The 13,569-nt window shown below is 36.5% G+C and overlaps 1 protein-coding gene across 1 annotated transcript in view; it reads left to right on the top strand.

Moving 5' to 3' along the window:
• Nucleotides 1-13,569, top strand: part of LOC149803237 (lysosomal alpha-mannosidase-like) — a 99,534-nt gene that overhangs the window by 45,936 nt on the left and 40,029 nt on the right. Inside the window, exons 15-17 of the mRNA XM_089952879.1 lie at nt 1,232-1,364; nt 3,865-3,938; nt 12,295-12,513. Of these exons, the coding sequence (XP_089809005.1) occupies nt 1,232-1,364; nt 3,865-3,938; nt 12,295-12,513 (426 nt within the window). The remainder of the gene's footprint in view (nt 1-1,231; nt 1,365-3,864; nt 3,939-12,294; nt 12,514-13,569) is intronic.

The raw sequence follows: 13,569 nt of genomic DNA on the forward strand, positions 1-13,569 counted from the left end.
TATTCTTGGAGAAACATAATTTACTAAAACATTTGCTTTCATCAATCTGAGCATTGCCTGGACCCTTCAATCAAGAACTTTGCATGCAGACATGTCCAGGAGTCCATCTCACATATGGTTTGTGTACTCAGTAGGGCAAACCTTGTTATGGCCAAGTGAATTAGGGCATGATTCTGGAAGAAAATTTCCAATTTAAACCCAGATTTTCTTTTTAGCAACCTTAAAAAAACCCAACATCACCATGCCCTTGCTGCCCTCATTTGATACCACAGTGGGAGAAATTATCAGCACCTTGTTAGAGAATGGGCCAGACCCTGCCCTGATGACCCATGACTGTCGTTAAAAATAAACATAGACCTAAGAAAATCAGCAGTCACATCTTTTCACATCACAACCCCATTGACCCATTCTGGACCCACTTATGATCAGGTGAAATACCAAGCTTCTGAACCATAACCTCAACAACTGATCTTGAGCAGCTGAACATTCTTTCCCCGATTTGCAAAGGTGCCAATAATCCCACCTTTACTCATACCACTTCAATTCCCAGTCCTGCACAGAGTAAAGGAATCTCTGTGCTGATTTTGATTATTCTATGCAAGTGGTGAAAAGTCATGGATCAGCAGCTACCTCATAATCATTGTTCATATGCCATTTGTTATGTAAACTGTTATTTTACTCATTTGATTATAAATTTACATGAGTAAAGTAATGCATACGTTTCAAACTTTTTTATTATATAACAGGTAATGATAGTAATGTACATAACAAGCAATTATGGTACATTTTGTAGTAGGTAATACTAGTATTGAAAATCACAGGTAATAATAGTAAATTAAAAATATAAATAGGTAATAACTGTAAAGTATGTAAAAGGTACTAATTGTAAAGTATATAAAAATTAATAATACAGTATGGCTCTGATTATATAGTAATTAAAATTATGTAACGGGTAAAACAGTAAAGTATTTAACAGGTAATAATAGCAAAGTATTTAATAGGTAATAATATTAAAATATGTAACAGGTAATAATAGTCAATTATGTAACAGGTAATAACAGTTAAGTTCTGCAAGAGAAAATAGGAATAAAGTCAGCAAAAAGACCCTTCATTTCAGCATCTGAGCTATAAACAGCATGTTGTTTTTTAGATAAATTGTCAGAACTTGTACTTTGATCATAAATATTTAGGACATAGTAGGTAATACTAATTATGTATTATTATGTGACAGATATTAGAGGTGTCAGATGAAACTAAGAAGATACCTGAGAGGAGTGGCTCTATAGCAGACCATGAGCTGGTATTCTCAATCAAGGTCCCAGCTCTCGGCTTCAACACCTACTTCATTAAGCCTGGATGTCAAGGTCACTGTTTTTTCTAATTTATTAATACTATTGCAAATAACGATTACAATAATTATAATAATAATCATCATTATAAAAAACAACATGCATATCTGCTTCTTTTGTATTTATGCATTTTAAAGAAAATGTGGCAACTAGGTGATTTTGTCTTTGTGCCTGTCTGCATGTTTTTGTATGGTGCTGTACATAATGCAGCTCCTCCTTTACCTCACTAGGGGAGAGAGGACTGGAGATGGGAGATTGGGTATGTATAAAGGACTCGAAGATAACAAATCATATTTGGACCAGAAAAGTTTAATGCTGGTTGTCTACAACAAAATGCTAATTATTTCATTTAAGCTCTGTAGACCAGGATTGCTTATTGTACATCCACCCATTAGCACAAAATTGTTATTACTACTATTGCTAACCTACTTGTAGAATTCCCATGAAACTTTATACACATATTCATCCCAACATCTAGTTGGTCCTAAATGAAAATAGCACTGCTCAGACAGCCAATATGTCCACCACAGCAGCCATCTTGAAAATCTTGTTGTCAATATTTTTCTCCTGAATAGATGGTCGTTTCAAGCTGGTGTTGTCACAGAAAGACTTCTTATGATATCTTGTTGGTCATAAATAGTTGGTCATATCAAGCTGGTGTTGTCACAGAAAGACTTCTTATGATATCTTGTTGGTCGTAAAGAGATTTCATATCAAGCTGGTGTTGTCACAGAAAGACTTCTTATGATATTTTGTTGGTCCTAAATAAAAATTATGCTGATCAGATTTTGAAATCTTGTCTCTTATTCTCTTGAATGGATGGTCATATAAGCATGGGATTTTCTTAATGAAATGATGCCACTCTTATTTTCATTAGGTTGCCATAGCAGCTAATTTGAAAATTGTATCATTCAGCAATGTCACAGATGGTTTCAAAACTCATCTTCAATTCCTGGAAATTCTTATCAGACAGTAGAGTCAGTATGTTCGATGTGATGTTTCAGTTGTCAACTTTATTTCTTCATTAAAAATTTGGGATTTAAAAAAAAGGCAAAATCTTCATCCTGGTGTAATTGTTCAATATAATTGAGTTCATTATTTCTTTATTTCATTTTATGCCTACAGATCTACATACATGTGCATTTTAATCTGAATATCTAATTCTTAACTTATATTAACTTTATTAAAATATCAGTTATCCTGAGCCATCAAATAATCAGTCAACTGGATTTCAAAATGTGTTCAAAATGTAGAACTGTGAATAGAAGTATCTGGCTTAAAATATTATTCAGATACTTGAATTAAATACTTCAAACCTATTGGAAAAATCTATTCAGTCTGTCCATGATGGATTGATACCATAGGTGTGATGGACAGACATTTTGTATACGATTTTATGAATACAAGTGTCAGAGGGCTTTGATCAAGGTAAACATGGCTGGCATGAGATATTATGCAGGACTGGTCCATTTTATCATACTTGGTACCCAGGGAATGTTTTGTCAGTGTAGAGTAGTCACCTATAAATGCAATTTGGAATTTCTGATCAATTTCATATGAACTTTGTGAGTAATCAGAGTACTTTGGCATATATTTTTAAAAAACCGCCTTCCCTGGGTACCATGTACATTTAAATGGAACAACCCTCACACCTGTGCTGGTATGTAATAAACTTTTATCAGCTTTTAAATAACCATTCTTTGGTGATTGATAGTTATTTATGCCAGCTTGGACTCCCCTGTATTGGACTTTCTCAGGTCTTGAATAATGCTTGTTTAGCCTGGTATTTCTTTATCACAAATTACATATTGTCATAGCAGCACACACTTTGTGATGCTTGGATGTAACAATGGGCTGTTTTGCTGTGGTTTTATTTTCTTTCTCTCCTAATTTAATTTATTTCTACTTGATAAATATAAATGAGCTATTCATAATGCATAGTAATTGTACAAGATTTCATAATGCCATTGTATTATATTTGTATGAGATTGTATTTGATTAATTTTGTTTCTGATTTCTCTCTTTATTTTTTATGTTGCGATCTACAGCTCAGTTTCATTTACATATGCATGCAAGACATGTTAGTAGTCTGTATGCACAAAATATCCAGATAATCAGTGTTTGGATAATTGACATTTGACTGTCTGTATGCCAGTCTGGGTAAAAGTTAGTTGTCCTGTGCATTTGATATAGATTAAAATTCCTTGCTCTCAAAGACACCCAACAACATTTGCATAAAGGGACAACAACATTTACACAGTATTTGGACACAATGTACAATGAAAGTAGATGGATGGAATCAAAGAAAATCAACAACATAAAAGTTGTCTTTTTATTATGAAATGATTATTTAGAGTCAACAATAAACTTACATTCAATACAGTAATTTAATCTGGGTGATTATCACAATTTTGGTACTGGTGCCTTCATGGTTACACTTTGTCATTTAGTATATATAATGGCATATGAGGTGGTGTTGTATCTTTTATTTGATTTGTATGAATTTCATTTTCAGATTGTGAGGGTCAGTCATACTTGTCAAAAAAGAGACTCTTCAGGCCAGGTCAGGACCTTCTTCTGAAGAATCAGGTGAATAACCCATTCACTTAACATAACACTTAGGCCAGATTTGTTCCTAGTAGGAATAACCCATTCACTTAACATAACACTTAGGCTAGATTTGTTCCTGGTAGGAATAACCCATTCACTTAACATAACACTTAGGCCAGATTTGTTCCTAGTAGGAATAACCCATTCACTTAACATAACACTTAGGCCAGATTTGTTCCTAGTAGGAATAACCCATTCACTTAACATAACACTTAGGCCAGATTTGCTCCTAGTAGGAATAACCCATTCACTTAACATAACACTTAGGCCAGATTTGTTCCTAGTAGGAATAACCCATTCACTTAACATAACACTTAGGTCAGATTTGTTTCTAGTAGGAATAACCCATTCACTTAACATAACACTTAGGTCAGATTTGTTCCTAGTAGGAATAGCCCATTCACTTAACATAACACTTAGGCCAGATTTGTTCCTTGTAGGAATAACCCATTCACTTAACATAACACTTTGGTAGGAATAACCCATTCACTTAACATAATACTTAGGCCAGATTTGTTCCTGGTAGGAATAACCCATTCACTTAACATAATACCAGATTTGTTCCTAGTAGGAATAACCCATTCACTTAACATAATACTTAGGCCAGATTTGTTCCTAGTAGGACCATCTTAAGCATCTGGGTATCAGATATGTGATATATTTAAATTCTGTCAAACCCATATTAATGGTAAAGCAAGATGGAGTAGTCACCTTTCTGCTGACAAGTTCCACTACTACTTGGATCCAGCAGTCATGACAAGACACAAAATGTCATCGTTACTGTCTGTGTAGCAAATGGAAACTCGTACTTATTACCTCTTCAGACCATGGCTGGGTGGTAACAATTGTTTACATTTTTTGGGCGTTTACCTTTCAAAATCCAATGAATGTTTGAGATTTTACAGTCATTCCTGGACCATGTCAGTACTGTATTGAGTATAATGTATTTTATTACATACTGTAGTCATCATTTTCTGTCAAATACATTTCCTAATAACATTTACATTAGAAATTACTCTTTGATACCTCAGAATCCAGACTTCCCTGAGGGATGAAAATGTTACTCTCTCTCTCTCTCTCTCTCTATATATATATATATATATATATATAACCCATAGATAAATGGAAGTAACTTTTACACATCAACTGCCCACGTTCTGTCTACAAATGTCTACCCATGTCTCCAGATGTTACTAATTTAAACTTTCCCTTGCAACTATGAACAGTTCCTCAGAAGATTCATTGGAATTTATAATTGATTTTGACCATACAAGAATAGTTTTTAGTGGTAAAGTATGTCAGAATGTTGATATACCTGGTTATTACATTTGTTTTGTTCCTGTTGTTTTACTGGTCATTATTGTGTATTAGTAACACTGATGTTTTCACTTGTGTAATTGCGTTGCACTGTTAAATTTGGTTTATTACCCACTTTAAACATCATTGTAATGTGAGTTCACCTATTGGAACAGTTTTTATCTTTGTTTCTTGCATTAGTTTATTTTGACATCTTTCATTGCAAAGAGGTCAGATAAGTGCAGAAAGTGCAGACACTTTAATGCCATGCAGGACAACAATAAGATGTGCCTTGCCTGCACAAAATATTCGTCCTCACACCCTCCTAGCATGTGTGCAGTGTGAGCAGAAGACATTTGTTCAGTGTCTGGAAAAGACAAGTGAAGTGCTGCGATAAAAAGGCACATTAAAATATTTACCAAATACAAAGTATTAAGCATTCATCCAAATTCATTTTTGTTGTCCAGATTTATGGGGGACATCAAGATGCTTCCCCACCCCCTGACAAAGATACCTAAAATAATGCCTGCGGTGATGACCACTTCAGATCTAGTCAAAGGTATGCTTAGTGCTTCTGCTCAACCTACATATGAATCATTCATGATACACTACAGCAAGCAAAAATGTCAAACGAATGAGTTGGATGAAATAAGGACCATTTTTAATCCAGTTTGGCAGTTTACTGGGCAGAAGTCAATATCCTTGCTTGTGCATGGACTTAGAAGTGTAAAAGATGGACACTACCTTTATTTTCTTGCTTGTTTAAATTTTGGTCTCTTGTCTTTTCAGAAAGTGAAAGACAATGGCAATGAAATACATTAATTGCAAGAGATTTAAAGCCTTCAAGGATACACATGAGATTTAAAGCCTTCAAGGATACACATGAGATTTAAAGCCTTCAAGGATACACATGAGATTTAAAGCCTTCAAGGATACACATGAGATTTAAAGCCTTCAAGGATACACATGAGATTTTGCCTGGCTTGTTCCAGGTGTTCTTCAAAATGAACATTCAGTTTTTGCTATGTGGTAAGAAGGAATCAGGTTCATAGTACTGAGATAAAATCTTGAGAACTGGAGAGACATTGCAAGTCCAGAATGATGGAATATGACATGCTAAGTCTGTATCCTTAAATGTCATCACAGGAGTGTGGGGATGTCATGATGCTTAACTCTCCCCATTCAAAGTAATGTAAACTATGTCAGTGGCAACCATTAAGTCAGCTTGAGATACGTGAGCAAAGAAATTTGAATTGGTGGCCTTACATTCTTCACAGACATTTATGGAGTTGCAGATGAGGTGGTCACTCAAATAGGCAATGATACAGTTGCTGGTCTCAGGTGAATTTGTGAATTAGTCATTCAATGAGCCATGCTGCATGATGGCAGGATGGATCTTATGTGTGGATCTGCATAGGGATCTGATTAGCTGATCCATTTTGTTGCACATACCATTCAGGTGATTACCAAGCTGACCAACCAGCCTTGAACTTTACTTTCCAACCAGCCAGTAGCTGAACTGAGTGGTCAACAGACACGCAAATACACTTCCCTGCAAAAAATATTGGCAAGACAAGTTGCGGCACTTGCCCAGCCACCAAACAGCACACCCACCCATTGGGAGATACCAGATCTTACACATGGATGATGTCACTACCATTCCCTGCCCCAGGTAATGTTCTACTCTTATGTAGACGATGCCTGAGGGGCTCAATCCCCACAGTGAGTGCAGGGATAACCTTGAGGACATAGCAGACTCTAACCCACAATGGAGCCAGCAGAGTTTAGCTTTAAGGAAGCTGTAGAGGAAATATATAGTCTTGCTAATTTCTTCCATCATTAGCCAGCTTAGCTTATCTATCTGGAACTTGGTAAATGTGGAAAATGATGTAATTTAGCTCTCTTTCTGGCTGTGAATTTCAAAGAAATATCCAGCTACCAAACAGAAAAAATAATTGGGTATCATTCTCACTCTACAATGTTTATCACTGGGCTATTTTCCTTGAATAAAACATTCTGGTGCTTAATGTGATCAAGAATGATTTACATGCCACATGATAGTGTGAAAGATTTTCAATGCTTCAACTGTGCTATGCCTGGCATCTTTAGTGTGAAATATGGTCACTGCTTCATCAGTCTTTGCATGTCCAGCACTGGTTTCAGTGGCAAAAAATGAGGTAGTGATGGCTTCAGCAAATCAGGATCTACTAAGACAAGATGCCTGTCTCCATCAGCTGTGGTAAAGCCACTTTATTCCTTGGTTCTCTGGTCTTCACCCTTCTGCATGCCATTGCTTGGCAGTATAATGGAGGAGGCACAGAAGCATGCATCACAAGAACTTCCTCTCCAGCTTGCCTTGCTGCCTGCACTGGCTTTCAGGCCAAGTCAGTCCAAAATGGAATGGTCATCAGCAAAAAGATTGGAGATCAAACACTGGACAAAGGCCAAGAGAAATCTCAGGTGAATCATAAACCTCAGTGACATAACTGCACTGAGGTTAAACATGGAGACAGAATATAGACATAGTAAATATATTTCCTTTCTGGAAGGATCAGGTACATGGAATAGTTGTCCTCATTATGATGAGAAGGCTTACCTCCTCAAACATTGGGTACAAAATAACAAGATATGTGATTTATAATTTGCGACTTTATGTACTGGTGTGCACATATGAATATAACAGTCCATTTTCAGACATATCCCTGGCAAACTCAGTGTTGTTGCTGATTTTATTGTTGACAATGGGCCAGACCTTCTGCACAGAATGGTCTGACCATCCATAGATCTTTCAGCAGACTTGTTCACCTATGGAGCACTTTGTCGAAGTTCTTTGACAGAAATATTTGCGACAAGGTGCAGTCACAAACTCCACATCTTTACAGTCCTAGACCCAGAAGCCAGGACTGTAGATACACTATAAGTCAGTTGGGAGGGTTTTTTGGGTGATGCTTACCCCTCCCCCCCCCCACCCCCAACAGTTTTGAAATTTATTCAATCAACTGAGAGGTCACAAATGCAATATTTTTATATATAGACCATTTAAGGTCATGAGTGAACGTCTCATGGGTTAGCTCTTCGAGTTTCTTTGCTGGTCTTAATGTCCTGACAATCTTCATTTCAGCAGTGATGTAATCTATTGCCTGTACATTAGTGGTAGTTGTACCAGTATCCACTTCAGTGGTCTGGTGGTTAGAGAATCTCATCATATGCAAGAAGTCCTGGATATGAATCTTTCCTTAGATCTTAGAAAAAGAGAATAAATAAAAAATAGGGCATCAAGAGCTACTTCACTTGACATTCAGCATTAAGAATTTTCTAGGACTGGACAGGCAGTGTGCAAGACAAATCTTGCAAGGGAAGATTTAAGACACTTCTCCCACCATGAGTTTTCCAACCTATGTGTAAAATAGGTTGGTGGTAACATGATATCACAGGGGGTGAAGTCTTGCAAGACAATGGCCAAGGCAGAGGGGTTCCAAGATGGACTCAACAACCATGTGTTCAAGACCAGGGCGAGACATACAGTAACATGGATATTGGCTGTGGTCTACATCCTGGAGAGTGATGGGCTCTGTGAGGTTGCAGTTGCCCATGATATGTCAGGGATGATGAAATGACAATGGATAGAGTCCTCATAGTGGATCGGTGACAGCCCAGTTTACCTATAATGGCGCCATCGGCATGACATCAGGATATATACTTTAAAATCTAACCCATTGCAAAATACAAAACTGTAGAGTGCCACCTGTATAGTCTGGAAGGGTTAAAGTTTTTGTATTTTCATGATTTCTGGATTTGAGAGGTAGTGGACCTTTTCTAATGTTAGTGTGATTGGGTAAGTATTCTTAAACTAAAATGTTTGCTTTATTGCACACTGTATAATTACTGTTATACCTAGAATCATGAAATTTGATGAGGGGATGCATCTTGATGAGTACTACAGCATCATCATAAAATTAGGTCACTGTGACTTTGGTTCAATTTTGTGTTTAAAGTTTATTTCTGAATCTTTGTTCATGTTAAAATCATCAAACTAGATGATTGTATGCATCTCTGTTAGTACCACACCCTTAGCATAGTGGAAGGTCAGTGTGGCCGGTTTACAGTCAAAACGTACCCAAACCGAAACATAACCCAAGTCAAAACATACCCAAGTCAAAATGTACCCAGACCGAAACATACTCAAGTCAAAATGTACCCAAATCAAACCATACCCAAGTCAAAACAGGCCCAGACCAAAACATACTTAATTCAAAACGTACCCAAGTCAAAATGTACCCAAGTCAAAATGTACCAAAGTCAAAACTTACCCAAAACGAAACGTATGCAAGTCAAAACATACCCAGACCAAAACGTACTGAAGTCAAAACATACCCGTCAAAATGTACCCAGACCAGAATGTACCCAAGTCAAAACATACTCATGTCAAAACATACCCGTCAAAATGTACCCAGACCAAAACGTACCCAAGTCAAAACATACCCATGTCAAAACATACCTAAGTCAAAACGTACCCAAGTCAAAACATACCCATGTCAAAACATACCCAAGTCAAAACATACCCATGTCAAAACATCCATCTGATGACTAAAAAGCTTACATTTGACTTTTTATAATTAAAAAAAATAAAACACAAAAATAATTTCCATTGTGTCTTTATTTGCATTGCATTCCATTTTTCCATTTTGTATTTTATTTTATTTCCATTATTTTCCATAATTTCCATTGCTCATGATCAAAAAATGCAGAAAATACCAAGAACAGAAGCACCATAAATTTAGCTGGATTTAGGTGATATTTTCTTGTGAGTCAGCACATATTTCCAGTTCACTTGTCCATATGTGATACATTTGATTAATGTAATAATTGCATTTTATTGGACTTCCATGCAAACAGATGCAAGAGCATATAATGCAGGAAAATTGTTGGCCAGTGAACTTTTTAATGATAATTAACATCTCTGCTGAACATTACATTGGATTTGGGTGGATTGCAGATGTTACATTGGATTTGGGTGGATTGCAGGTGTTACAGTGGATTTGGGTGGATTGCAGATGTTACATTGGATTTGGGTGGATTGCAGATGTTACATTGGATTTGGGTGGATTGCAGGTGTTACAGTGGGTTTGGGTGGATTGCAGATGTTACATTGGATTTGGGTGGATTGCAGGTGTTACAGTGGATTTGGGTGGATTGCTGGTGTTAAATTGTATTTGGGTTGATTGCAGGTGTTACAGTGGATTTGGGTGGATTACAAGTGTTACATTGGATTTGAGTGGATTGCAGGTGTTGAATTTGTCAAGTTAAGCTGATCTGATTAATCTAAAAGTTTGTCGGATTATATATGGATTTTAATGCAGCTAAATATTTTATAAATACCCCTTAAAATCATTAGTATTTAACAAAAAGAAGTATTGCTGATGATTTAAGCTGGTATGACTAAACCAAGGAATGGAAAAATGGAATGCAATGGAAATAAAATAAAATATGAAATGGAAAAATGGAATGCAACTAAAAAATAAAGAATCTATTGAAAACTCATCAAGCATGGTTCATATCAGTTGGTAGAATTTTCTCCACCTGCAAACACAACACAAAAATATTGAAATTATACTTCTTAACTTAAACATGTATTTCTTAATGTGTGTCGGAGCTACATCATAAGTTAAGATAGTTCCATTGCATATGCCGATTTCCATTGCTCATCAGACCAGTCACTGTCATATGAAACAATACACTAAAATTATGTCATTATTTAAAGTGAGTGGGTCATGTTTAATCTGGGTACATCTTGACTAGGGTACCTTTTGACTTGAGTAAGTTTTGGCTTGGGTATGTTTCAGTATGAGTACATTTTGACTGGGGTAATTTTCAGTTTAGGTATGTTTTGACTGGTTCCCTGTGGCCTGCATTTCACACTGTGCTAGCTTGGTTAAGATTTTGCATTTATCTCGTGACCATATAGACCGGTCTGGTGGCCTAGTGGTTGGAGCATCTGCCCCGGATGCAGGAGGTCATGTGTTTGAACCTCAGCTGAATCATACCAAAGACTTACAATAATGGTACTAGCAGCAGCCTCACTTGGTGCTCAGCATTAAGAGGTTAGTGTTAGAACTGGTCATTCTAGTGTCAGGATAATGTGACTGGGTGGGACATCATGCTACATATCTGCAGCATGATGTCCCAGTGCTAGCTAGACATCACTATAAACTGTTACACTGCAGACATAGTGATGTGACTGAAATGTTTTTAAAGCTACATTAAAAATCCAAAACACATGCACAAACACACATAACCATCAGTGTGAGTCTGTGTGTGTGTGTGTGTGTGTGTGTGTATGTATGTGTGTGTATATATATATATATATATATATATATATATATATATATATATATATATAATGTTTCACTGACTTTGGTTAGATGTATTTTACTGCAGTGTTTTGATTCTGGGCCTTTTCCTCTATTCTGTTTGTTGGTCAGATTAATTATTAATACCTAGTTAGCCCATCAGTCATCTGAGTTTTTAATTGATTCAGTCTAAGAATTGTTTCTAATCTTGGGACCATATCTTGTCCTTTCTAATCTTGCGACCATATCTTGTCCTTTCTAATCTTGGGACCATATCTTGTCCTTTGACACTTAGAGTCAGTTGTTATCAGTGTGGCTCAATTATAGTTTGATTATCATCACCATGCAATTGATTTTAGCATTGTAATGAAATTAACACAATAATAAGACCCAACATGACAGATCTGTTTGAAATCTCTTTCTTTCCATTTCTTGACAAATTTACAACATATTTTTATAATTATCTGGTTTAAAATTGAGAAATATACAGTCAACAGTGAACCAATTTATAAGATATTCATGCTCATTAAGAAGAAGAGATTAACCATTATTTTGGATAAACAAATTAAAGCTTCTGTCATCAGTTAATTGACCCATTCAGGATGATATATTACCATTAGATAAGCACTCGGGCAAATAAATTAGAGTAGACTTCTTTAAATGTCTTTTAAATTCTTTCTATTTTTCAGCATTTGTCTCTCAAATTTAATGGGAGCACTGGTAGACTGGAACACATGAAAAATCTTCGCAAAAACCAGGACATAAATGTCACCTCAGAGTTCCTTTTCTACTACAGTTTCCCGGGTAACAATAGTAGAGATATATTTCAGGCCTCAGGAGCTTATGTCTTCAGGCCTAATGACTCCCAGGCACATAGTTTTGGACCTAGTACGGCATACTATATCAAGGTAAGATTACATGTCTTCTAAACTGTACTTAATGTAGCTTGATGTGATTTTGGTACATGTTAGTTACCTCTAGTGAGTCATGCAAAGATTGTTTATGGTTGTAAAAATAAAGTTCAGATAAAGACTATTAAAGAAGCCTGTGGTTTGGGGTTGAGGCACACCTTTATTGAGCATATTTGTATGATGGTTGTCAGTGTATATGCATTAGTTTCTTCAAATTTGTGACATTCTCAAATAAATTAAGGGCAAAATTCCTTCTAGCCTCTCCTCTCCATTCATATGGAAGTCAAATGGTTTTGATGCTGTTTACAATTGCTCTATATTGTATCACCAGTTCACTCAGATAAGTTTATTTGATGATTCACTGTATGATGTCATAGGCCTCTATCTATATGTAGAAATGAGGGGGTCTTTGTTGTCTTGCATGGGGGTCATGTACCACCAGTCCTTGTGCATCACATGTGATTATGTACATTTTCTGCTGCAGTAATTATTCTGTTTTCATCGTGGATCCTGTCTGGATCATATTCCCAATGATAGCACTGGTGTACTTCATTGTGTGCAGAACAATTTAAGCTCATTTACTTGGATTTTTTTTCATTTCATGATCTCTGCCCTTGATTTAAATAGACATTGCCTAAACAAGGATAACAACTTGTTTGTGCTTGCTGATGCATGGGAATGCTGAAAGTTTACTGGATAGTGGCAGATCAGCTCACATTCCACGTTATGATATGGAAAATCCAGGGAACTGGACTTTGGAACAGTTGAGAACGGAGATTTGTTTGTAATGGTATGAAGCCCCGCCCACAAAAGTCAGCTCTAATTCAACTCTTTGAGCACAACAGAAGGAAAAGAAGGCAACTTTCAGCAACTATCACATCACCATCTGAGATTGATGGTATTATTCGCAATGTGTCTGGAGTGGAGGAGCTCCAGACCAATGGAATATCATCTAGGCCAGACAGTTGTGGTCATGTGACTTCTGGCTCACACCCCCTGCTGGCGATATCTGATCATGTGGTCATATCCAACATGGTGGTGGCTACTGCCTCC

Source organism: Sinohyriopsis cumingii, chromosome 3, assembly GCF_028554795.1.
Source record: "Sinohyriopsis cumingii isolate HCF-2022 chromosome 3, ASM2855479v2, whole genome shotgun sequence".
In the NCBI taxonomy this organism is placed as follows: Eukaryota; Metazoa; Mollusca; class Bivalvia; order Unionida; family Unionidae; genus Sinohyriopsis; species Sinohyriopsis cumingii.